The sequence below is a fragment of the Somniosus microcephalus genome, chromosome 4, assembly GCF_052327205.1.
Source record: "Somniosus microcephalus isolate GS21.2 chromosome 4, FLI_Smic_1.0, whole genome shotgun sequence".
NCBI lineage: Eukaryota > Metazoa > Chordata > Chondrichthyes > Squaliformes > Somniosidae > Somniosus > Somniosus microcephalus.
In genome coordinates, this window is record NC_140990.1 from 266,566,060 (window position 1) to 266,591,310 (window position 25,251).

A 25,251-nucleotide genomic window follows, 5' to 3' on the forward strand; every position below is an offset into this window, starting at 1 on the left:
CAATTGTTTTGTACAGTAAATTTATTGGTAATATTTAAATTGCTGTCAGTTATTTTTAATTGGTGCATACCGTCTATTTTCTTAAGTATTTGTGCTTTCATTTTGCTACCATTTTGGTTGGCAAATGTCTGAGTGCCTGAAATACATTAGTCAGTGCTCAAGAATTCCCATAGTCAACTCTGTAACATGCAGAATTCCCTGTTTGTTATAGCGCTTGAACTTTTCTGTTTGCTTTTCTAACCTTTACTGATTGTAAAATATATTTCTTGTAATTTGCTTGTGTGTAGATATCAGGAAGATAATTCTACAGCTATAAGACCTGCACTAAAGAATAAACTTATATATTTATGTTGCACCTATCATGGCCTCAGGATATCCCAAGCCACTTCACAGCCAATTAATTACTTTTGAAGCGCTTATATGTCGGCAGCCGAATTCTGCACCGCTGGGTCCTACAAACTGCAAATGAGATAAATGGCCAGTTAATCTGCTTTGGTGTTGTTTGTTGAGGGTGTGTCACAGTTTTGAATTTTTACAATAGACATGTTCTTGGGTTCAGCATCACCAGTTACTCCTGTATGCAGACCTTGCAACCCTATGATCTGGAGTGCAAGTCTTTCTGCCCAGTTTCTAGATAAACATAGCTGAAAACCATTTACCAGATGATTTGCTTTATCAGTCCCTGTTCATGTCAAAGTTGTCAAAATTGCTGATTTCAACCTCCTCTGTTTAGGATGAGCCCTCATCAATTTTTAATGTGATGGAAAATGTTTCTTTTGGATTCTGATCGGAACAGAAAATAGCAAGGGAAAAAATTGTTTCTGCTTTAGGATCAGACACCTTATTTACATCTTTGCATCAACCTTTCAAACAGAGAAGCTGAGTCTGCTGCTCGCTGTTTGAACAGTGTGGTTTGAGTGGAGGCTGCTTTTTGGCTGAAGTAACGATCACAGCAGATGCATCTTGATGGTTGGGAATGGAATCTAATCCTGCCTCACCATCACGATGATTGATCTCTGATAGGCCACTCAAGTCCTAGGAGAGATGTGGTCAAAGTGGTATGGGGGCGGGTTTAAAGCAGTGCTTATTTTGTTGGTTCTGTACAGCTTCCCACTGGTTGTAATAAGTAGGTGAGAAAATGTTGGAAGCAGAAACATTCAATTTGGGACCACTGAACTTTACCCTTCTCCTGTTATTCCAGTAGAATCAGGATATGTTTCACTCTGAGCCTGTTTTATTGAACTCCCTACAGTAGTAATTAATTAATCATTGACTGTGAGAACAGAAACGTAATTCTAATGGGAGATCTTAATCAGCCAAATGTAAACTCTGAAAACCCAAGTGGTTTAAAGGCAGGGTTGGTAAATTTATTCCATGATAGTTTCATGGCCCATGTATCCAGGAAGCTACGAAAGGCTATGCTAATCTTGACCTGGTAATAATGACCCAGACAGTGTAGAGGAAATGGAACCCGTAGTGTCATTAGGGGATAGCGAGCACAGCATGGTCAAGTTCAACATGATCTGGGAGTTATATATACTTGAGATCACAGTGTAGGTTTATAATTTTTAAAAGACTAAAAGAATTGAAGGAAGAACAAAAGGAAATAGATTGGAGTTGGTTGTTCAACAACACTATAGTAGAGGACTAGAAGAACATCTTTAAAGGTATAATGCTGAGCATTCAGGATAAAATACATCAAAAAGTGTCATCAATTTCTTGAGGGTGCATCACCCCAGATCTCTGGCCTCCCCCCCTGGGAAATGAAGTTTGCATAATCAACTCTCCCGTCAAACATTTCTAAATCTACCATTGCAAAAATTGCACTTTTATCTACTTTAGTTTCTTTCCATATGATCTAACCGATGGAATATTCAGCGTAGCTGCCCGACATTATGACTAGTTCATCTCCCACTGCATTCTATGTAGCAACTACTTTTGGTATGTCAAACATGGGGCCATTGGATTTCAGGTTTTCACAGCTACTAAACAAACTGAATTGCAGAATTTTGAGCCCAAAATACCAATAGAAGTTCTGAGATTCAATGCAATAAAAAGGAATTAATTTTATTCAGTCAGTCACTTCGAAGTTGATTCAGGATTTATTTCCAGTTGCACATTGTCAGCTCTTCTGAAGCTGTTTGTCAATTTTTGAGTTCTGTAGATTGGCATGCATAGATAAATAATAGCATGCCCAGGAATTGTAAGAGAACCTTTATTCCCTGCTCCAGCTGCTAGAGTATAACACATCATGTGAATTCTCCTCTCTTTAAGGAAGCCAGATTAAGGAGAAGTACTTTACTGAGAATCGACACAGCCTCCGAGCCAATAAGTGGGTTGTTTACAGAAGACATACAAATATAGTTTTCAGTGAATATAAATTTCCTTACACTCCTTGGTATATGAAAACAATAAGACAACTTGCTTTCTCTAAACATGAGCCCTAAAACAATAGACCACTTACGTTAGCTTTAACCCTTTCAGGCTAAGTTGACTCGGACTTTAAAGTACAGTCAATCTTTGGTGCTGGCTGCTAAAATGAACCCTCATTCTGTGACTGAGCTTGTCTCTCTGTGAACTGCCCTCTTAGGTTTGTGAGGTGAAGTCTCTGCTCACAGAGTTGTCAGACACTTTCTTCAAGAACTTAAGTTGTTGAATCACTATGCTGGGATGAGGACCTACCTTTTTAATGTAGGGCTAGAAAGTTCCGAAGGGTTTGCCTGGCTTTGCCCCCAGTTGTATGAATGGAATAGAATGACAGTTTAGACAATCCGGTATTGCAAAGAGCCATTTCTCATTCCCATGAGATGTTTCAGAATGTAAATAACACTCCTCCCCTCCCCCCCACCCCACCTTCCAATGACATAACATTTTAAATCACTATTGTGTGAGCATAAACAAATGTGCATTGAGGAAAATCTAATTGACAAGCAAACTGGTTTCAGGCTGATAGCTTGTTAAAAAGCATACAATGTGCAGCTTTGGGAGCTAACCACTTACGTGCTGAATCTAACATGACAAATATTCTAAGTTTAAAAATCCAACACCGGCAACAGAGGCAAAAATCCATTTTGCTACAGGGATAAATTTTTGTCAGGACATCAGATTTTCCTGCTCATCCTTTGAATAGTGGCATAGGTTATTTTATGTCTATGATGAACTGAACGGCTGCCTTCAGTACTGTATACTTCTATGGTTCTCCAGTACTGCATCTGAACTTGATGCTTGAAATTGATTTGGACTTTTATTTGTTGAAATGAAACAACAAATGGTGCTGAAATGTATCCACCATATGCTTCCTCATTAGAAAGAAATTATTGTTTTGTTGGTGTAGATACAAAATATTTCTGCTTCTGCAGAAAGCTGGCAATTCCCTGCATCATTCAGTCTCCCACTGATGGGTCTCCTGGGGGTCACCACCTCCATCTATTTAGGGCAGATAGCATCTGCCATTCTTCAAATAAATGACTGACTGACTTTAAGTTGGCACAGTTGCTTTACCAGTATCAGCATTGGTGTTGATGAAATCTCTGGTCTGAAGCCTTGTAGTTGCCTCTGATGTGTAAGGCTGTTGTATCAACCAATTCACTTGGCGCTCATGGTTTTGATTCAGTGCTACCAGGTATTTCTTGTAGCTTCTCTGAGGACAAAAGTGAGGAAATGAGTAATGAAAGGAGAGAATATATTTTTTGAGGTGAGGGATTCTCAACAGGAACAGACTGCTGATTGATGTCATGCCTGATCGTGAGAATTAATGGGAGCTGCAGCAGCAGAAGAGCATTGACCTCAAAATCGTCCTGTACATATAATACAATTCAACAGCAATTAGGAAATTGAAAAGAAAATCATTAACAATCATGTGACATCCTTATTGAAACTGTTGTGTTCGTTGACAAACCAACCATTCTGAATAGAAAAGCAGTTCAGGGTACTAATAGTGTACATAAAGGTAGCAACAGGAGATGATAACCCTGTCTTTATGTTCCTGCACCCCTCCGCTTAAGGGAGAAGCAGCTGAAGCCATGGTATCATTGCTTTCAATGTGCCTCAAGTCACTGGCTTCAATGAACGCTATCTTCAGGAAAACTAATTGGGCAAGTATCATACTGCGGTGAAAGTATAGTTAGTGTCATAGCTTTGTTAACAGTGCCTTCACATGACCCTGCTTAGGAACATAAGAAAATAGGAACAGGAGTAGGCCATTCAGCCCCTCGAGCCTGTTCCGCCATTCAATGAGATAATGGCTGATCTGTGACCTAACTCCATATACCTGCCTTTGGCCCATATCCCTTAATACCTTTGGTTAACAGAAAGCTATTAATCTCCGATTTAAAATTAACAATTGATCTAGCATGAATTACTGTTTGCGGAAGAGAGTTCCAAACTCCTACCATCCTTCGTGTGTAGAAGTTTCTTAATTTCACTCCTGAAAGGTCAGGCTCTAATTTTTAGACTATGCCCCCTGGTTCTAGAATCCCCAACCAGTGGAAATAGTTTCTCTATCTACCCTATCTGTTCCTCTTAATATCTTGAAAACTTCGATCAGATCACCCCATAACCTTCTAAATTCTAAGGAATGCAACCCTAATTTGTGTAATCTCTCCTCGTAGCAACCCTTGAAGTCCGGATATCATTCTGGTAAACCTACGCTGCATGAAACATCATATTGAGCTGCGGGTGGCCAATGCTGTATATGAAATTACCATCATTAACCTTTGTAGACAGCATCCACAGACACTTCAGTCAGTCCCTGAAAGAATCATCTATAGGGTTAAAGATGTAAGTGTTACACTGACCATATCCCTGAAAGCATTGAGTGAGAAACAGCTTCAGGACTGCGTGATATATCTGGGTGTTCTTTGGGGCCCCCCTTTCACCACCAAGACTTTTTGCCAGAGCTGAATCACAGGATGGATTTGAAAGAAAGTATGAGGGACTGATTACCTGCCTTGCAAACCCAAAATTCTTGAATAACTTTGACCTGTTCTACAATTTGTGACTGATCCCGTCCAAACTACCACAGGAGCTTAAGCCCTGTTCCAATATATTGGCCTGTATAGAGTATCTAATTAAAAAGACTGAGTCCTGGGTTCCTTCAAGGATATGCTCGGGGAGAAGTTTGACCAAGCATTGAAAACCAAGGAATGGGGGAATTTCAGCTCTGCCTATCGTAAGCCAAGTTAGAAACTAAGGATTTTATGCTGGGCAATTCCAGCCAAGCCTTAGAAACAATATAGAGAAGGGGCTGTCTGGCTTTAATCTGCCCATGCTGAGATCTTAACACATTTGAATGTATTGGGCACCGGCAAACCGTCTTCTGTCTCATGCATCTGCCATGATGAGGCCTTTGTGGGGATCACACAGAATGAGCCCAGTGATTTGAAACCTTTTGTTGTGTCAACATGATCGCATCTTCTTCTTAGGCAGTCCCTTGGAATGCTAGAGAATCCACGTACGTCGTGGTAGTCGGCTAGCTGCTGGATCTCCTGCGCTTTCTCCAGCCACCATCTGTTCTTTAGGTCGCGAGTTTTTTGTTGGACCTTGGCCTTCAGGCATCTGTAGAGTTGCTCTCGAGTTCTGTTGCTGTTTCCAGATCAGGAATGCCTTGCGCTTGCGGCTTATTAGCTCCTGGATCTCCTGGTCGTTCTCGTCGAACCAGTCTTGGCGTTTCCTGGTCGAGTGACCGAGCATCTCTTCATAGGTGCTGATTGTGGAGGCCTTGAGTGCCGACCAGGCGCTGTGGGTGTGTCTGAATCACTGGGAGTCGTCAGGTTGCGTCAGGTTGGTTGTGAGGCGCAGGCTGAATAGGGCTTTCTTAGCAGGGTCTTTGAGTGCTCCAGCATTGATTTTCCTGTGGCATTGCTTCTGTTGCCGCCACTGTTTTAGGGCTTCGTTGATGGAGATGACAGAGCGGATTAGGCAGTGGTCTGTCCAGCAGTCATCAGCTCCTGTCATGGCGTGGGTGATGCAGACGTCCTTGCGGTCCCTCGCTCAGACAATGACATAGTCCAGCAGATGCCAGTGCGAGGGTGTTGCCATGAAGCCTTGTACTTGTCTCTCTGACGGAACAAGGTGTTGGCTATGACGAAGCCATGTTCTAAGCATTTCGTCAGGAGGAGGGTACCGTTGGAGTTGGCTTTCCTTACCCCCTCTCTGCCGATCACACCTCCCCAGAGGTCTGTCCTTTCCAATTCTGGCGTTAAAGTCGCCAAGGAGGATCGCATGAGGCATAGTTGAATGTTAGAGGTTTATGTTTGTAAATTTAAATGGGCTATGTGTATCCCCCCAAAAAATTACATGTTTTTCAAAAATAGAGGGCAGCAAATGATATAAAGCATTTGTGGGCAGCTATCTTATATGATCATAAAGCTCTGTGGCAGTTGTACTAATGAAGGAATATTTTCATACTTTTTTTAATTGTTATTTGGAAAACTTTGCTTTTCTCGAGGTATTGATGGTAGGTGACTAAAGCTCCCTTCATGTTTTGTATGTGTGATTTTTTTTTTGACAACCGATTTTGGGAATAAATCTGAAATTTGTTTACTAAAAATGGATGATGAAGCATTTCAACATTACATTCTGAAACTCAATAAAAAAAGACTGACACGGAATTTGTGGTCAGCGGCGAAGCAAAGGTGTTCGCCACTGGCCCTGAAGTAAGCTTCGCACAAAGATCTTGCGATCTCTGTCAAAGTTTGGGGTTTCTGACGTTTAATTCAAATCAAGAGAGTATAGTGGGGATTCCCTAGTGCGAGCTGCTGTGATGGCAACAAGCTGTCTAAGCAGCCAATCAAAACGCAAAATTCTCAGACATCGAACAAGGAAGTGGGTAAGCTCTTAAAATTCTAACTTTTTAAAAATGTTAGCGAGCAAAACAAAAATTGGGGCTCTTGCGTAGGGAAAAGACAACCCTGAAATCGAGATGAACAAACTTTAAAAAAAAAAAATAGTTTCTTAATTTTAATTTTTATTGAAATGGACAAATTTCACACCGCACAGAATTCAAATGAGTTTTTCAGGCCCATAACCTTTGTTTAGCAGTCAATACGCTGTTAAAACCCTGGTTACACCTAATCCCTTTGGGCCTAACTTTTAGTAGGGAATTGGAACACTGCCAGTTCGTCGTCATTTGGACTGCAAATTCCAGGCCTCTCGTGAGAAACAATTGGAAACAAGAATCAAGAAACTGCTATATATTTTGCTAATAATGACTAAGTGTCATCAAAATAGTTGTTTCCTGTTTAGCTCAGTAGTCTATTACAGGAAACCCTCTTTACCGGCACCTAAATAACCGGAAATCTCTCTTAACCGGCAAAATTCAGGTGTAGGTTCCGGTAAGTAACCGGGGTTCCTGCACCTGTTGCAATACAACAGGGACGCCTGGATCTGTGGCCGTGTAACCGGGGTTCCTGCACCTGTTGCCATGCAACAGGGACGCCTGGATCTGTGGCCGTGTACAGGGCTCTCGTACCTTAGTAAGTATACCTCTGTAATCCGGATTTTTTGATCAACCGGCACCATGCTGGTCCCGTCGGTGCTGGATTAAAAAAGAGTTTCCTGTACCTTGTTTGGAATAGAATAGCATATTATATTCTTCAAACAGCTAGAAAATGCATCAAATGAAATTCCAAAAATGAAAGGACCTCCCTAGACTTACTGTATACCCACTTTTAAAATCATCACTACTCTACTGTTTATACGTTGAACTCAAAAATAATCATGGCCCTTTTTTTTATTGTTGAGATGTGGGCAATGCTGGCGAGGCTGCATTTATTGCCCATCTCTAGTTACCTTGGGACGATGATGGGCCACTTTATTGAATTACTGTAGTCCTTGTGTTGGTGCACCCACGATTGTAGCGATTGTCCAGAAAGCTAGTTCAGAGGACATACAAGAGTCAACCGCGTAGTGTAGACTGGAGTCACGCGTCGGCCAGACCAGGTAGAGTAGGCAGATTCCCTTCCCTGGAGGGCATTAATGAATAAGTTAATGACAATCTGGCAATTTTCCTGATTTTTTTTCTTGTGCTAGCCCACACCGTACCAGATTTATTCAATTCAATTTCACAACTTTCCGTTGTGGGTTTTTGGTGCGTATGGTAACTCTGCTACCATACCTTAATATGATACAGTTCTTCCAGAATTTGCTGCTTTATCATGATTCAAGTTTGAAGAGAGGTACTGAATAACAGTCTTGATTTAAGCATATATTTATGTAGAACATTTAGGTAATGCTAAATACTGTTGCGAAGATATTTGGTGAAGAAGGAAAAGATACAAATTGCTTTAAGTTTTTATCTCTCTCTATACGGTACGTCTGTCTGTCTGTCATTGCGTGTGCGTCTGTCGGGTATGCGCTCGAAAGTTACAGGGCGTACCTACGCGCGCGTTACCTCCAAAGAAAGCTTACGCTTCCGAGACGGTTTTAAGTGTATTTACGTTTCGGCCGGGCTAAAATCGCGCCCGCGGTATCCCAAAAACCTTCAACATTTCGCTCATTAGCATCTCATTATCCGCTCATTAGCGACAGAGTGACCTCGAGCTCGACCAATCGTACGCCGGGTTGCTGGCGTGTGCCGCCGGGCCAATCGGTGCGTGTGTGGCCGGGCCTTATCGTTCTGAACCGAGGTGAGTCGCCGCCATCTTGATTCCAAACTTTTCCTTTTTCCCGCTTTCTGCATCTTTAAAAAAAATGTTGCTTTTAAAACACATTGTTTTAAAAAAAAAAAAATGATTTAGAAACGAATTAACTTATCTAATCTCATTAATTTTCCTACCTTTCCCCGTTTTTCCAGGTAGGCCTCGAAGCCTCGGCTTCTCCTTCGCACCCACGCCCAAGCTAGGCACCTCCCGGCCCCACTCGAAGGCTGGAGGGCCGAGCCTCAGCCTAGCGCCGCTAGGGTGCGCGCGCGGCAGGAGCTGAGACGCGGCGTCTCTCTCTGGCTCGGCCGGGGGGCGGGGCTTGGAGTGTCAAGCGTTACCCTGGCAACCGGGCCCGCCGGCCGTCTCGCACAGCCGCAATCGGCGGTCTTCACCGGGGGGGGGGGCGACCCGCGCCCCTCCCTCCCCTTCCTCCCCCCTTCCCTTCCCCCCCCCGCCCTTCCCTTCCCCCCCCGCCCTTCCCTCCCCCCCCCCGCCCTTCCCTTCCCCCCCCGCCCTTCCCTTCCCCCCCCGCCCTTCCCTTCCCCCCCCGCCCTTCCCTTCCCCCCCCGCCCTTCCCTTCCCCCCCCGCCCTTCCCTTCCCCCCCCGCCCTTCCCTTCCCCCCCCGCCCTTCCCTTCCCCCCCCGCCCTTCCCTTCCCCCCCCGCCCTTCCCTTCCCCCCCCGCCCTTCCCTTCCCCCCCCCGCCCTTCCCTTCCCCCCCCGCCCTTCCCTTCCCCCCCCGCCCTTCCCTTCCCCCCCGCCCTTCCCTTCCCCCCCCCGCCCTTCCCTTCCCCCCCCGCCCTTCCCTTCCCCCCCCGCCCTTCCCTTCCCCCCCCGCCCTTCCCTTCCCCCCCCGCCCTTCCCTTCCCCCCCCGCCCTTCCCTTCCCCCCCCGCCCTTCCCTTCCCCCCCCGCCCTTCCCTTCCCCCCCCGCCCTTCCCTTCCCCCCCCGCCCTTCCCTTCCCCCCCCGCCCTTCCCTTCCCCCCCCGCCCTTCCCTTCCCCCCCCCGCCCTTCCCTTCCCCCCCCGCCCTTCCCTTCCCCCCCCGCCCTTCCCTTCCCCCCCCGCCCTTCCCTTCCCCCCCCGCCCTTCCCTTCCCCCCCCGCCCTTCCCTTCCCCCCCCGCCCTTCCCTTCCCCCCCCGCCCTTCCCTTCCCCCCCCGCCCTTCCCTTCCCCCCCCGCCCTTCCCTTCCCCCCCCGCCCTTCCCTTCCCCCCCCGCCCTTCCCTTCCCCCCCCCGCCCTTCCCTTCCCCCCCCCGCCCTTCCCTTCCCCCCCCCGCCCTTCCCTTCCCCCCCCGCCCTTCCCTTCCCCCCCCCGCCCTTCCCTTCCCCCCTTCCTCTCCCCCCCCTCCCCCCAAAGTCTCTCTCTCTTTTCCAACAACAACATGCCCTCGAAAAAGCCTCGGCACCGCCGGGCACTTCAGCTAGTATTGATATAAAAGACCAGCCCTATAACAACTGGATAGTAAATATTAATTAGCTGTTCCCTTGTATTGCATCCAGAGATTGATTTATTGTGACTGGTATTTACCTATTTATCTACTGGTGGTGGGTAAGGCAGTACTGTCAGTCAATGTTCCCTCAATTTTTTAATGCTTGCGGTCCCTTTAATTTTGCTGTGCGAGTTAGGATATGGGCAATACTGTTCCCCCAGCCATCGGGAGGTCCTGCGCAGGCCGCTCACAAGTTTGAAGAGGTACTGCATGTGTGGTATCTTTTTAAGCTTGTGAGCAACCTGCGCGGGACCACCCGATGGCTGGGGGAACATTGCTGCCCATATCCTAACTCGCACCAAGCCCCGTTTAGCCATCGTCCCTGTGCTAGGCCTTGGTGAGACCACACCTTGAGTATTGTGTGCACTTTTGGTCGCCTTATCTGAGGAAGGATGTTCTTGCCATGGAAGGAGTTCAGCGAAGATTCACCAGGCTGATACCTGGAATGACGTATGAGGAGAGATTGGGACGATTGGGCTTATACTTGCTGGAGTTTAGAAGAATGAGGGGGGATCTCATTGAAACTTATAAAATTCTGACAGGACGGGACAGACTCGATGCAGGAAGGATGTTCCCGATGGTCGGGGAGTCCAGAACCAGGGGTTACAGTCTAAGGAAAAGGGGTAGGCCATTTAGGACAGAAATGAGGAGGAATTTCTTCACCCAGAGAGTGGTGAACCTGTGGAATTTTCTACCACAGAAGGCAGTAGAGGCCAATTCATTAAATATATTCAAGAAGGAGTTGGATATATTTCTTAAGGCTAAAGGGATCAAGGGATATGGGGAGAAAGCAGGGACAGGGTACTGAATTTGGATGATCAGTCATGATCGCATTGAATGGCGGAGTAGGCTCGAGTGGCTGAATAGCCTACTCCTGCTCCTATCTTCTATGTTTCTATGCTAGCTGACCTACATTGGCTTCCAGTCTGGCAGCACCTCAATTTTAAAATTCTCGTCCTTGTTTTAAAATCCTCTCCATGCCCTCGCCGCTCCCTATTTCTCTAGCCTCTTCCAGCTCTACCAGCCTTTGAGATCTCTGCACTCCTCCAATTCTGGCCTCTTGCGCATCCCCAATTTTAATCGTGCCAACATTGGCGACTGTGCCTTCAGCTGCTTAAGCCCTGGTATTCCCTCCCTAAACCCCTCTACCGCTCCTCCTTTAAGACACTCCTTAAAACCTGCCTCTTTGGGTCATCTGTCCTAATATTTCGTTATGTGGCTTGTTACCACACTCCTGTGAAGTGCCTTGGGCCTCTTTGCAAAAGCATAACCTCTAATTCACCATGAGCAATGCTGTGGGAGAACACAAGATAGTTATGAATGAAGAAATTTGTCCCATTTTAATTTATTTGCCCAGAAAAATCTTAAAGCTCCCCCACTTCACATTCCAATTGTTTTCAAAAGGATTGCTGGATTTTCATCTCTACTGCTCTTCCAGGATGTCTCTTCCATATGTTGATCACCCTTTATGTAAAGAATTTCCCAACTCTACTAGTTTGAATCTATGTTCCCTGCCCTGCTCTCACTGTTAAAGGAATATTCTGTATTTACTTTGTTTCATTTCCTTAACTATCTTATACTGTAAATCTCTCCTATCCCATCTCGGACATCTCCTTTCCAAGCTGAAAACATAACATAAGAACATAAGAAATAGGAGCAGGAGTAGGCCAATCGGCCCCTCGAGCCTGCTCCACCATTCAATAAGATCATGGCTGATCTGATCCTAACCTCAAATCTTCTATCACTCTCCATCCACCCGGACCCATGTGATCTCCCGGAAGAGGCGAAAAACCAGATAAAAAACCCAATGGCCAATTTGGGAGAAAAAAATCTGGGAAATTCCTCTCCGACCCATCTAGGCGATCGAAACTCGTCCAGGAGATCACTCTGTCCCTATATTTTCTACAGTACTTACCTTCTGTAAAGGCGATCTCCACCCCAGCCAGGAACAGGAATAAAACCATCTCCTGAAATCTAACACAGAATTAGAACACAGTAGGAGCAGAACCAGGCTACACAGCCCCTGGGCCCGCTCCACTACCCACAGGGCCATGACCATTCCAAACCTAGACTCATGTCCAGTTTCCTGCCCGCTCCCCGTAACCCTTAATTCCCTTTACTTCTAGGAAACTATCAATTGCTGTTTTAAATTTATTTAATGATGTAGCTTCCACAGCTTTCTGGGGCAGCAAATTCCACAAACATACCACCCTCAGTGAAGAAGTTTCTCCTCATCTCAGTATTGAAAGAGCTGCCCCTTATTCTAAGATTATGCCCCCTAGTTCTAGTTTCACCCATCATTGGGAACATCCTCACCGCATCCACCCGATCAAGCCCCTTCACAATCTTATATGTTTCAATAAGATCGCCTCTCATTCTTCTGAACTCCAATGAGTAGAGTCCCAATCTACTCAACCTCTCCTCATATGACCACCCCCTCATCCCCGGGATTAACCGAGTGAACCTTCTTTGTACTGACTCGAGAGCAAGTACAGGAAACTTTGTGCTATCCGGAGGTGAGCTATCCGGCAATCTGGAGCCACCGGCAAAAATCAGCAGCTGTTTTTTTTTATTGTTTTTTTTTGTTGTTGTTGCTTTGTTTGAACAGTCAAGCTGTGCAAGGTCTGTAGCTATAGCAACAGCTTCAGCTACAGAGCTTTAGGGCCACACCCGAGTGTTTAGAAGCTGTTGCTAAGCAACAGTGTTTGTTAAATACGGAGATAATCTCCGTATCTCTCAACATTAACTCTGGAGAGTACGGCAGTTTTGAGGCAACGGCAGCAGCTCGGTCCCGTGGGTGCCGGATAGCACAAAGTTTCCTGTATGTCTTTTCTTAAGTATGGACACCAAAACTGTATGCAGTATTCCAGGTGTGGTCTCACCAATACCTTGTACAACTGCAGCAATACCTCCCTGTTTTTATATTCTATCCCCCTAGCAATAAAAGCCAACATTCCATTGGCCTTCTTGATCACTTGCTGCACCTGCATACTAACTTTTTGAGTTTCGTGCACCAGGACCCCCAGATCCCTTTGTACTACAGTACTTTCCAGTTTCTTGCCATTAAGATAATAACTTGCTCTACGATTTTTCCTGCCAAAGTGCATAACCTCACACTTTCCAGTATTGTATTCCATCTGCCAAATCTCTGCCCACTTACTTAGCCTGTCTATGTCCCTTTGCAGGTTTTTTATGTCCTCCTCACTCACTACTTTCCCTCCCATCTTTGTATCATCTGCAAACTTTTATATGTTACACTCGGTCCCCTCCTCCAAATCGTTAATATAGATTGTAAAGAGTTGGGGACCCAGCACTGACCCCTGCGGAACACTACTAGTTACCGGTTGCCAGTCTGAGAACGAACCATTTATCCCAACTCTCTGCTTTCTGTTAGAGAGCCAATCCTCCACCCACGCCAGAATATTACCCCCAATCCTGTGATTTTTTTTATCTTGAGCAATAATCTTTTGTGTGGCACCTTGTCAAATGCCTTTTGGAAGTCTAAATACACTACGTCCACTGGTTCCCCTTTATCCACCCTGTATGTTACTTCCTCAAAGAAATCAAGCAAATTTGTCAAACATGACTTCCCCTTCATGAAACCATGCTGAGTTTGTCCTATTAAATTATGTTTATCCAAATGTCCCGTTACTGTCTCCTTAATAATGGACTCTAACATTTTACCAACCACAGATATTAGGCTAACAGGTCTATAGTTTCCAGCCTTCTGCCTACTACCCTTTTTAAATAAGAGTGTTACATTAGCAGTTTTCCAATCTGCCGGGACCTTTGCTGAGTCCAGGGAGTTTTGGAAAATTATTACCAATGCATCCACAATCCCTACCGCCACTTCCCTCAAGACCCTGGGATGCAAGCCATCAGGTCCAGGGGATTTATCCGCCTTGAGTCCCATTATTTTACCAAGTACCACTTCCTTAGTGATTTTAATCGTATTTAGCTCCTCCCCCCCCCCCCAGAGCCCCCTGTTTGTCCAGTGTTGGGATATTCTTAGGCCTAGAAATTCGGTGGCGCTCGCCTGGGCGCCGGAATTACCGCTCCGGATGGAGCCGCTTGCGCCAGCCGGGAATTCAGTTTCAGCGCCCCCAAATGGAAGCGGGGCGCTGCTCGAGGCACCCCGCTTCACTCTTGGGGCGCTGCAGCTGAATATCGCAGCGCACCATGCCGCAGCGCCACATGCTGCGGCACGGGACGCTGTGGTACTGCAGGCCTTCCTCCCCTTCTTAAAGGGGAGGGGCCTGCACCAGCGCGATCGGAGATCGCGAATACTGGCAAAAGAGCCCGGCACCGAGGAGAAGTGCCGGGCTCTTGGGACACAGCCGGCACTGCCCGGGGGGGGGGCGGGGGTGCTCAGGAGGCTGGGGACGGCGGCACGAGGAGGTGCTGGCAGGCGGCCAGCGAAAAAAATGGCCGCCCCGCACCTCCCCTTTAATTAGCGCCACTACCGCCGCAGGTAGGCCCCCCTGAACCAGTCGCAAATTGCGACTGGCGTTACAGCGGGGGGCGTGACCAAATATCGCGATCGGGGCGGTAGCGGGCCGCTGCGCACACTGATGACGTCATCGGTGGTGGCGCAGCGCTACAGGCTAATGCCGCCATTAGCGCCCCGCTAAATTTTGCGGGAGGCATGGCCAGTGGCGCTAAACCCACTAAGTGCCCTCTTTGGGCGCTAACTGGTGGTGCAGCCCACCGAATTTCTAGGACTTCGTGTCCTCTACCATAAAGACTGATACAAAATAATAGTTCAGCGTTTTTGCCATATCCATGTTTCCCACCATTAATTTCCCGGTCTCCTCCTCTAAGGGGCCAACATTTACTTTAGCCACCCTTTTTCTTTTTATATAACTATAGAAACTTTTGCGATCTGTTTTTATATTTTTTGCTAATTTACTTTTATAATCTATCTTCCCTTTCTTAATCAATCTTTTAGTTATTTTTTGCTGTCTTTTAAAGACTTCCCAATCTTCTATCCTCCCACTAGATTTGGCTACCTTATATGCCCTTGTTTTTAGTCGGATACTATCCTTAATTACTTTACTTAGCCACGGATGGCTATCTTTTCTTTTACACCCTTTTTTCCTCAGTGGAATATATTTTTTTTGGAAGCTGTAAAATAACTCCTTAAATGTACACCACTGATCATGTACCATCTTACCCTTTAATCTATTTTCCCAGTCCACTCTAATCAGTTCCGCTCTCATACCTTCATATTCTCCTTTATTCAAGCTCAGCACGCTTGTTTGAGATCCAACCTGCTCGCCCTCTAATTGAATATGGAATTCAACCATGTTATGGTCACTCATTCCAAGGGGATCCTTTACTAGGACATTTTTAATTAATCCTGTCTCGTTACACAGGACCAGATCTAAGGTTGCTTGCCCCCTGGTCGGTTCAGTTACATACTGCTCAAGAAACCCATCCCTAATACACTCAATGAACTCATCCTCAAGGCAGCCCTGCCCAATTTGATTTGTCCAATTAATATGATAGTTAAAATCCCCCATAATTATAGATGTTCCCTTATTACAAGCCTCAACTATTTCCTGATTGATACTCCGTCCAACAGAGTTGCAACTGTTCGGAGGCCTATAGACTACGCCCACTAGTGTTTTTTTCCCCTTATTATTCCTTCTCTCCACCCAAACTGTTTCACTATCCTGCTCCTTTGACCCAATATCATTTCTCTATTATAGTGATTCCTTCCTTTATTAACAGCCACCCCGCCTCCCCTCCCTTCCTGCCTGTCCTTCCTGATTGGGAATTAAACATACCAGGTTATTTAACAGTCATGGTCACCCTGCAGCCATGTTTCTGTAATGGCCACAAGATCATACCCATATGTCGTTATTTGTGCCGTTAAGTCATTCATTTTGTTACGAATGCTACGTGCATTCAGATAAAGAACTTTCAAATATGTTTTGTAACACTTAGTTCCTGTTTTTTCCCCTTTTGGTGCTTTACTTTTTACTCCATACCTTCTGTCCCTTCCTGACACATTGTTTTTTAATTCCCCCACTGCTACCTAAGTCTATGACCTTATCCATTGTCATTTCTATTATTTGCTCTCTAGAAACCTCCCCCCCCACTAATTAGTTTAAAGCCCTCTCTACAGTCCTAGTTATATGATTCGCCAGGACTCTAGTCCCAGCACTGGCCAAGTGGAGTCCGTCCCAACGGAACAGCTCCCTCCTGTCCCAGTACTGGTGCCAGTGTCCCAAGAAGCAAAACCCATTTCTCCCACACCAGTTTTTGAGCCACGCATTTAACTCTTTAATTTTATTTATCCTAGCCAAATTCGCTCGTGGCTCAGGTAATAACCCAGAGATTATTACCCTTGAGGTTCTGTTTTTTAATTTGACCCCTAGCTGATCATACTCCTTCAACAGAACCGTCTTCCTTGTCCTATCTACGTCGTTTGTACCAACATGGACCACGACAACTGGATCCTCCCCCTCCAAGTTTCTTTCCAGCCCAGAAGAGATGTCCTTAACCCTGGCACCGGGCAGGCAACACAGCCTTCGGGACTCCCCCTCTGGACTGCAGAGAACCCTATCTATCCCCCTAATGATACTATCCCCTACCACTACAACATTTCTTTTTACTCCCTCCACTTGAATGGCCCCCTGTACCACGGTGCTGTGGCCAGGTTGCTCATCCTCCCTGCAGTCCCCGCTCCCGCCCTCACAGGGAGTAAGAACCTCGATCCTGCTTGACAAGAGCAAGGGCTGCGGCTCCATCAACACTGCCTCCTGGATCCCTGTACCTGCCTCACTCGTAGTCACACCGTCCTGTCCCTCACCACGGATTACATCTGCATTAATTAATTTCATAGGTGTGACCACCTCCTGAAACATAGAGTCCAGGAACTTCTTCCCCTTCCTGATGTGTTGCAGTGTCTGAAGCTCGGTCTCAAGCTCTTTAAAATGGAGCTTGAGTTCCTCTAGCAGCAAACACTTTTCGCAAATGTAATCACCGTGAGCCTCAATGGGGTCCACCAGCTCCCACATTTCGCAACAGTGACACATCACATGTTCACCCATATCGATGTAATTAATTAAATTTATTATTATTAGTTATGAAGACCCTCTGCCCCGATATAGATGATACTATTACACCACTATTCAATAGGACTTAACAACTTAAAGGAATAAAAGAGAAGGAAGAAAACCAACCAACCAGCTGATCACCAACCTCCTCCTTGAATACTGTCTGTGGGGCCTGTTTGGTTGACTCGTCTCGCTGCTCCGCTTCCGCAGTGCTGTCTAAGCCTGGGAGTGGGGAAAACAGAACAAAAAACACACCCTCACCTCCCACTTGCCTGAACTCTCCCTCTTATCAAACTTTAGCAGCACTCAATGCACAGCACTCTGTGCACAAGCACTAGACCCGCCCCTTTTATACCTGGATTCTACTTCCGGTTTTAACTCCCCAACAGTTTAATATACACTTAAAAAATTAAACTCACTTCAAATAATTAACTTTTTAACACACTAAAATTCACAAAATACACTTAAATGACTTTTTTCAGTGTTTCCTCATTACTAGTGAACAACCTTGTGGCTCTTGTGCACTGTCTTCAGCATGTGCCTCTCTAGTGTGTCTTGGCAACCAAAACAGGATGCAGTATGCAATGCGGTCTGACCACATTGCTATACAGTTTGGTCACCACTTCCTCTGACTTGTCTCCTATGGTTTTGGTTAGGTAGTTCAGCATTCTACTGATATTGTTGATCGCTGCTGTTGGACATGCTGAGTATATTCAAGACTGAGATTGATAGATTTTTGGATAGTAACGGAATCAAGGGATATGGTGATAGGGTGGGAAAGTGGAGTTGAGGTGGATCATCAGCGATAATATTGAATGGTGGAGCAGGCTCGAAGGGCTGAATGGCCTACTCCTGCTCCTATTATGTTCTTTATGTTGAGCTTCAAGTCTACTAAGCCTCTTTTAGCTTCATCCTCAGCTTTTTCAACACCATTCAAGGTACATATATCCTTTATTAATGCTTATGTACAGTACATTAGCCTGCATTAAATTTCATCTGCCATTTTTCTGTCCACCTGCATATTTTCAACTTATTCTGTAATTTTTGAGCAGCTACTGCGATTCCAGTGCCCCCTAGTTAAGAACATAAGAAATAGGAGCAGGAGTAGGCCAATCGGCCCCTCGAGCCTGCTCCGCCATTCAATAAGATCATGGCTGATCTGATCCTAACCTCAAATAGTTTGGTATCATTAACAAATTTGACCACTACATTGAGTTTCCTAATCCCGATCATTATAAATTAGAAACGGCTGTGACACACCGTTCAGTTACCCCGTCCCCCGCTGCAACCGCGATATAACTAATCTAATAAGTATTTCTTGTTTTCAAGTCTCGTCAGTGTCTCTAATCTCCTCCCCTAATCTTTTTCAGCAATAAGATAAATACCATCTACTCCTTGGCGGGGGGTGGGGGGAGGATTTATTTTCAGCCTTTTTAATGTGTCTAGGATTTCTCTAAGTTATTGATTTTGCTTAGGCTCTAAGATTTTTATGTTAAGTTTTGAGATGTGTCCATCACACTTGAAAATGTTAGAAATATTAGAGAGGCCATCATTTAATTCTGGTTTCTTTTGGCCTGATTCCAGAAATTTGCTAGTACTGGGGTGAGAGAAGTACGAGTGAAGTGCCCCAGGGATCTGTGTTGAAGCCCTTTTTTCATAATAATGCATTAACCCACTGTACAATCGTCAAATTTGCAGATAATAAAAGGAGGCGTTGGAGTTGAGAGGGAGTAATCTGAACATGGGCAAATCTATACAAATGCCTCACGAACAACAAACTTCACCGCAAAACAGTAATTAGACGTTTGTGGTATTAACGGGACAGGCTAGGTTAATCTCAGCTATATCTCATCAACAAAGTAATTTATTGTTCATCAGCTGGCATAACACTGTCCTTTTTAAAGCAGTGTATTTTCTGAATTAATCATGTGCAACAGCAAAGGAGAATCCTGTTATACTTTTCATAGTTTCTAGAAGAATGAAATCTTTTAGGGCTCTACTGTATTGAAGTTGATACAAATATATATTTTTGAATGTGCACATCATATGTCTTTTTAAAATGATTAACAATTGTTTTTGGTTTTCTACTGTCATGTAGAAAACTGCAGAAAATAGTGCAATCAATGTCTTCCCTCCCACCCCCCCACCATTTTTTCAAGTTATTTTCTTCAATCGTTTTAGTCTTCTGTTGCAAAGGCTATCTGTTTTAAGAACTCCCAACAATTTTGCATTGTAACTGGATCCTAATTGTGTGGCAGTGATTTGGTTTTATCCACAAAAAAAAAGTACCAAAGCCTTAAGGATTGCCCTTGTGATAACGTAAGTCTTGTTTTAAATTCAACCTAGTAATTGTCTGTACTTTATTGAGGTAATTTTTTTCTCTTTGATTTCCTCAAAAAACAGATGTGTGCAAAATGGAGCAACAGAAAGACAAGCCACACCTCAGTGTTGACTGTGGATGGCAGAAGAAAGGTAAATAATGCAGTACATATTCAGCCAGTCTAAATGCCCACTTAAGAAAGCTCTGTTTTGGATGTTGCTGTAGATGAGGAAACTCTACAGTGTAGGTGGATTCATGTGAATTACAGGAAAATATACTTGCAGTGGTGCAAAATTTACCTTCTAGACCCTAAGGTTATCAATTTAGCGAAGCTCATGGTTATCAATTTAGCAAAGCTCATGACTTGTTGCTTGACTTTCTGCTACTGTTCTAGTTCATCATAGGACAAATCTCTTGCATATTTGTCCATTTTTGTATTTTCAATCTCTCCAGTCTGTTAAAATGTAACTGATGACCAATTATCATTTTGGCTGTGTGTGCACTTAGAATTGTTGGGTGTCATTTAATTTAGCTGTGAGTAGCTAAGTGTCACCTAAGTAACTTAGAAATGGGTTATTTAGAGTCTGACCAAATTTTGCATGTGATCTGCTGTGAGGCATGAGCCCCTTTCCAAAACAGGTACTTGCAGGATCATTTAAATGTTCTGATTACTGTCTACTTAGTTTGAAACCACTTAACTGAAATTATCTGATAATTCAATTTTTAAGCACTACATTCTTACTTTCCTGTTAGTTACATTCATTAATTCAAATTATTGGATAATTCATTTCTTTTAGTGAAAAAGATGACCTCGAATTATTAGAAGTACATTGTTCAGGGCAGATTTTCCTCTATTGCTTCTGGGGAATGCTCAGTTCCTAGGCACAGTGAAGAGCAAATGTGGGCAGAGACCAATTGTATCAGGTCTTCACACCAACAGCACTACCGTGGAATTCCTGTGACTACTTCATGCAAATGAGGCAGGAGGGGCGTTCCTATCCGCCTGTGGTGCGTGGAAAAAAACCTTGCAGTGGGGATTGCGCCAGGGCACTTGTGGACCAAAGGCTTTGCAGGAGTTCTGAGGACATGAAAGGCACTAAATGCAAGATTCCTTTTCCGTGATGGAATTGAATACTGTGCTCTGTGATCCCAAAATGCTACCATCTATCCGCCTACACAGTGCACTGATAGTGTGTTAATTCAAAAGCATTGTATCTCAAAAATTCATGTCTGTTGGGCAAAAATTTCAGGCTGTCATAATTACTATTTCTTAAGTTGACCTGTGCTGATTGTTTCATATTTAGTTGGGAATACATGAGCCAATTGAAAACCAGTTCCATTCATTATACGGATAGGAAAGCTTCCAATTAGCAATAAGCAAACTACACAATCAAATCACTGTCATTTTTTTCTTGGAAACAGCTCCTACAACAACATTAACTAGTTAAATTTCCTATACTTATTACATGACTGCCATTTTCCTCCTTCACACTGGTCAATATATACCATTATCATAAAATGTGATACAAAATGCCAACACATTTCTGAAAAACAAAATCACTAAACCATTATCCATTAAGTTGATCTTGTAAGAATTAGAAGTATATACTAAATGATACATTTTAAAGGAGGTGCAGGAACAGAGTCCTGGGGGTTTACATACACAAATTTTGAAGGTGTCAGGGCAAGTTGATAAGGCTTTTAAAAAAAGCATGCGGGACCCTTGACTTTATAAAAAGAATAGAGTACAAAAGCCAGGGTATTAAAAGAAACAGATGGATAAATTGCAGATGCATTAATCACAATTTTCCAAAGCTCTCTAGACTTGGGAATTGTGCCTTTTGGATTGGAAAATTGCAAATGTTACTCCTGTCATAAATCGCAACTTCTGCAAGAAGTAACTCGAGTACTACTGAACGGCCAGCTGAGGGCGCCGTCCGAGGAGTATAAATACTCGGGCGTGGGCCCAACTTGGCCAGAGACAATCTGGAAACCGGAAGCTAGTGACTACTAACTAGACCTCCATGTTTTGTTACAAGTCGATTAAAGCCTTGCTTTATGTACAACCAAGAGCGTAGTGAGTCTTTATTACATCAACTCCCATTATTTAAGACAGAAGGGATGTAGAAACCAGGAAACTATAGACCTCTGTTTAAAGTTAGTATGGGGAAGTTATTGGAACCCATCGGGGACAGAGTGATTGAGCATGAGCTGATCAGACTGAATCTAGTTGGATTTTTTGATTTGGTCACTAACCTAGTGGACATTCAATGGTGTCTGTAGGACTTCCAGAAGGCATTTGATAAGGTGCTACATAAAATTATTAGCAAAAATTAGAGTGCATGGAATTGGAGGTAACCCTGTGATATGGGTTGGTAATTGGTTGGGAGGCAGATGACAGAGATTAGGAATAAAAGGCTCGTTCTCTGATTGGCGGAATGTGACAAATGATTCTCCCCAGGGACTTCAGCTTTTCACCATATAAATGACTTGGATGAAGGAATAGAGAGTTGTATATCCAAGTTTACAAATGACATTAAGTTAACAGGCACAGCAAGTTGCATGGATGGCAGGAGGAATTTACAAAGGGACATAGACAGACAAAACTATGGCAGCTGGAGTTCAATGTGGGAAGGTGTAAGGTCATCCACTTGGAATCCGAGAAAGAAAAATTAGAATATTTACTTAAAGGTGAGACTAGGAACTGTGGAGGGGCAAAAGGATTTAGGTGTCCATGTACACTTCACTAAAAGCTAGTGCACAGGTACAGAAATCAATCAAAGGCCAATGGAATTTGGCCTTTATCTCAAGAAATACAAAAGTGAGGAAGTGATGCTTCATTTGTACAAAGTCTTGTGACCAAAGCCTTCATTTAGTTTGGGAACCCCACATCATTAAAGATGTAATGACCTTGGAAAGGGTACAGTGCAGGTTCATCAGAATGATAGAAGCTGAAAAAGAGTTAAATTATTCCCTGGAGCTCAGATGGTTGAGGGGTGATCAGATAGAAGTGTTTCAGGTTATAAAGGTATTAGATGGGGTAGATACAGACATACTGTCTGTTCTGGTGGAGGATCGAGAACAAGTTGGCATAATGTAAAAATTAGAGCTAGGCCAATTTGGAGTCAAATCAGGAAGCACTTTTTCCACACTAAAGGTTGTGGAAATCTGGAACTCTTGTCCACCAAAAGGCTGTGGATGCTGGGTCAGTTGGAATTTTCAAAATTAAGCTTCCTAGATTTTTGTTAGGTAAGGGATATGGAGAAAAGGCAGGTAAATTGAATTGAGCTACAGATCAGCCACGTTCTAATTGAATGGTTGAATAAGTTGAATGACCTACTCCCTTCCATTATCCTACTCTTCCTCTTCCTCCTTGCACCATTCACCTCCTCCTCCTCCCTATCTCAGCTTCACGATCATTGCCCTTCCCCTTCAATACTTCTACTGCCTCTCCAGCCTACTTTGCCATCTTCCTCCTCATACTCCCAATGTCACCTGCCTATTCCTATCCTCCTTTTCCCCTCTTAAGTACCTCCTATCATCATCATCATCCTCCTCCACTTCTAGTTTATTTTTGGATACAAAATATTGAAACTCCTTGTATCAAATATGCAGTCAATCTTCTATCATGATTTTTAACAAATGGCTATTCTACTCTGGTTTCAACAGGAGATTCTTACTCTGGGCACGTTGGTATTTCAGATTGTGGTTCTGGCCAGTTTTCCATACAAGAGGATATATACAAAATGAACGTGTCTAAAGGAGTATCCATGTCGCTTCCATCCTCGCCACTCTTGCCACGTCAGCCATTTATGATGCATGCATGGACAGGCAAAAGGTCCCCAGGTATAAACTTTGAATAACCGAGCCTCCTGATTACTTTTAGTAGTTGTAGAGACGTTGAATTTATAGCTCAATGCTTTCCTTTAACAAAACTTCACACCTGGCCATGCATTCATATTTTACAACAGGTTTTGTTTTTCTTTTTCTGATCAGTTTTCTGCCTTTTCCTCCCAAGCATTGATTCTTTGTTGGGGTATGATTCCATGAACAGTTGGCTTTCTCCAGTACCTTGGTCATGAGTGTCTGCAGTCTATTCCTATTGGGGAGCATTACACTTGAACTACAGGAAACTTTGGTTTATCCGGAGGTTAACTGTCCGGAATGCTCGATCCACCGGCAAAATTCAGGAGTCGGTTCAGTAAGTTTTTTTTCTTTTTGTTGCTTTTTTTTCACCAGTCAGGCTCTGCAAGGTCTAGCTAAAGCTGTTGCTTAGCTACAGAGACGCTTGCAAGCTACGGCCGACTGTTTAGAAGCTGTAAGCAACAGGGTTTGTTGCTAGATACGGAGCTCAAAAGCTCCGTATGTTTTAACATTAGTGCTGGTTTGTCCGGCAGTTTTGATGGGACGGCAACAGGTCGGTGCCGGATATCTCAAAGTTTCCTGTACAATGTTCAAACAAGCACATTTCTAGCATGAATCACTATGTGGCCAGGGGTGATATCCTGCCTCATTTTGCCGCCACCGCCCCCCCCCCCCCCCCAAAAAAAAAAACTAAATCTGGGGTGCTGAAGCCATTTGTAAGTGTGTTTATTGCTGCTTCATCTGACATCAGCTAACTTAATGCAGATTGGTGATTGAATCTGAGACTTCTCTGTATGTCTCTGAAACTTATTGGAAAAAACTGACTCAGCCATTTTGGGCGTTGCCTTGTATTTTCATAAAGGAGACTATGAAGGTATGAGAGCGGAATTAATTAGAGTGGACTGGGAAAATAGATTAAAGGGTAAGACGGTACATGACCAGTGGTGTACATTTAAGGAGTTATTTTACAACTTCCAAAAAAATATATTCCACTGAGGAAAAAAGGGTGTAAAAGAAAAGATAGCCATCCGTGGCTAAGTAAAGTAATTAAGGATAGTATCCGACTAAAAACAAGGGCATATAAGGTAGCCAAATCTAGTGGGAGGATGGAAGATTGGGAAGTCTTTAAAAGACAGCAAAAAATAACAAAAAGATTGATTAAGAAAGGGAAGATAGATTATGAAAGTAAATTAGCAAAAAATATAAAAACAGACAGTAAAAGTTTCTATAGTTATATAAAAAGAAAAAGGGTGGCTAAAGTAAATGTTGGTCCCTTAGAGGATGAGACCGGGAAATTAATGGTGGGAAACATGGAGATGGCAAAAACACTGAACAATTATTTTGTATCAGTCTTTACAGTAGAGGACACTAAGAATATCCCAACACTGGACAAACAGGGGGCTCTCGGGGGGGGGGAGGAACTAAATACAATTAAAATCACTAAGGAAGTGGTACTTGGTAAAATAATGGGACTCAAGGCGGATAAATCCCCTGGACCTGATGGCTTGCATCCCAGGGTCTTGAGGGAAGTAGCGGTAGGGATTGTGGATGCATTGGTAATAATTTTCCAAAACTCACTGGACTCAGCAAAGGTCCCGGCAGATTGGAAAACTGCTAATGTAACACCATTATTTAAAAAGGGTAGTAGGCAGAAGGCTGGAAACTATAGACCTGTTAGCCTAACATCTGTGGTTGGTAAAATGTTAGAGTCCATTATTAAGGAGACAGTAACGGGACATTTGGATAAACATAATTTAATAGGGCAAACTCAGCATGGTTTCATGAAGGGGAAGTCATGTTTAACAAATTTGCTTGAGTTTTTTGAGGAAGTAACATACAGGGTGGATAAAGGGGAACCAGTGGACGTAGT

General features: G+C 44.0%; 1 protein-coding gene across 9 annotated transcripts in view; it reads left to right on the plus strand.

The window, feature by feature from the left end:
* tanc1a (tetratricopeptide repeat, ankyrin repeat and coiled-coil containing 1a) overlaps nt 1–25,251 on the plus strand; it is a 242,169-nt gene that overhangs the window by 72,571 nt on the left and 144,347 nt on the right. For 7 of the 9 annotated variants that reach the window (XM_085986345.1, XM_085986352.1, XM_085986347.1 and 4 more), the window contains 2 exons: nt 19,601–19,669; nt 23,187–23,363. In XM_085986345.1, the coding sequence (XP_085842471.1) occupies nt 19,601–19,669; nt 23,187–23,363 (246 nt within the window). The remainder of the gene's footprint in view (nt 1–19,600; nt 19,670–23,186; nt 23,364–25,251) is intronic. The other 2 variants (XM_085986351.1, XM_085986354.1) reach the window with 2 other exon arrangements.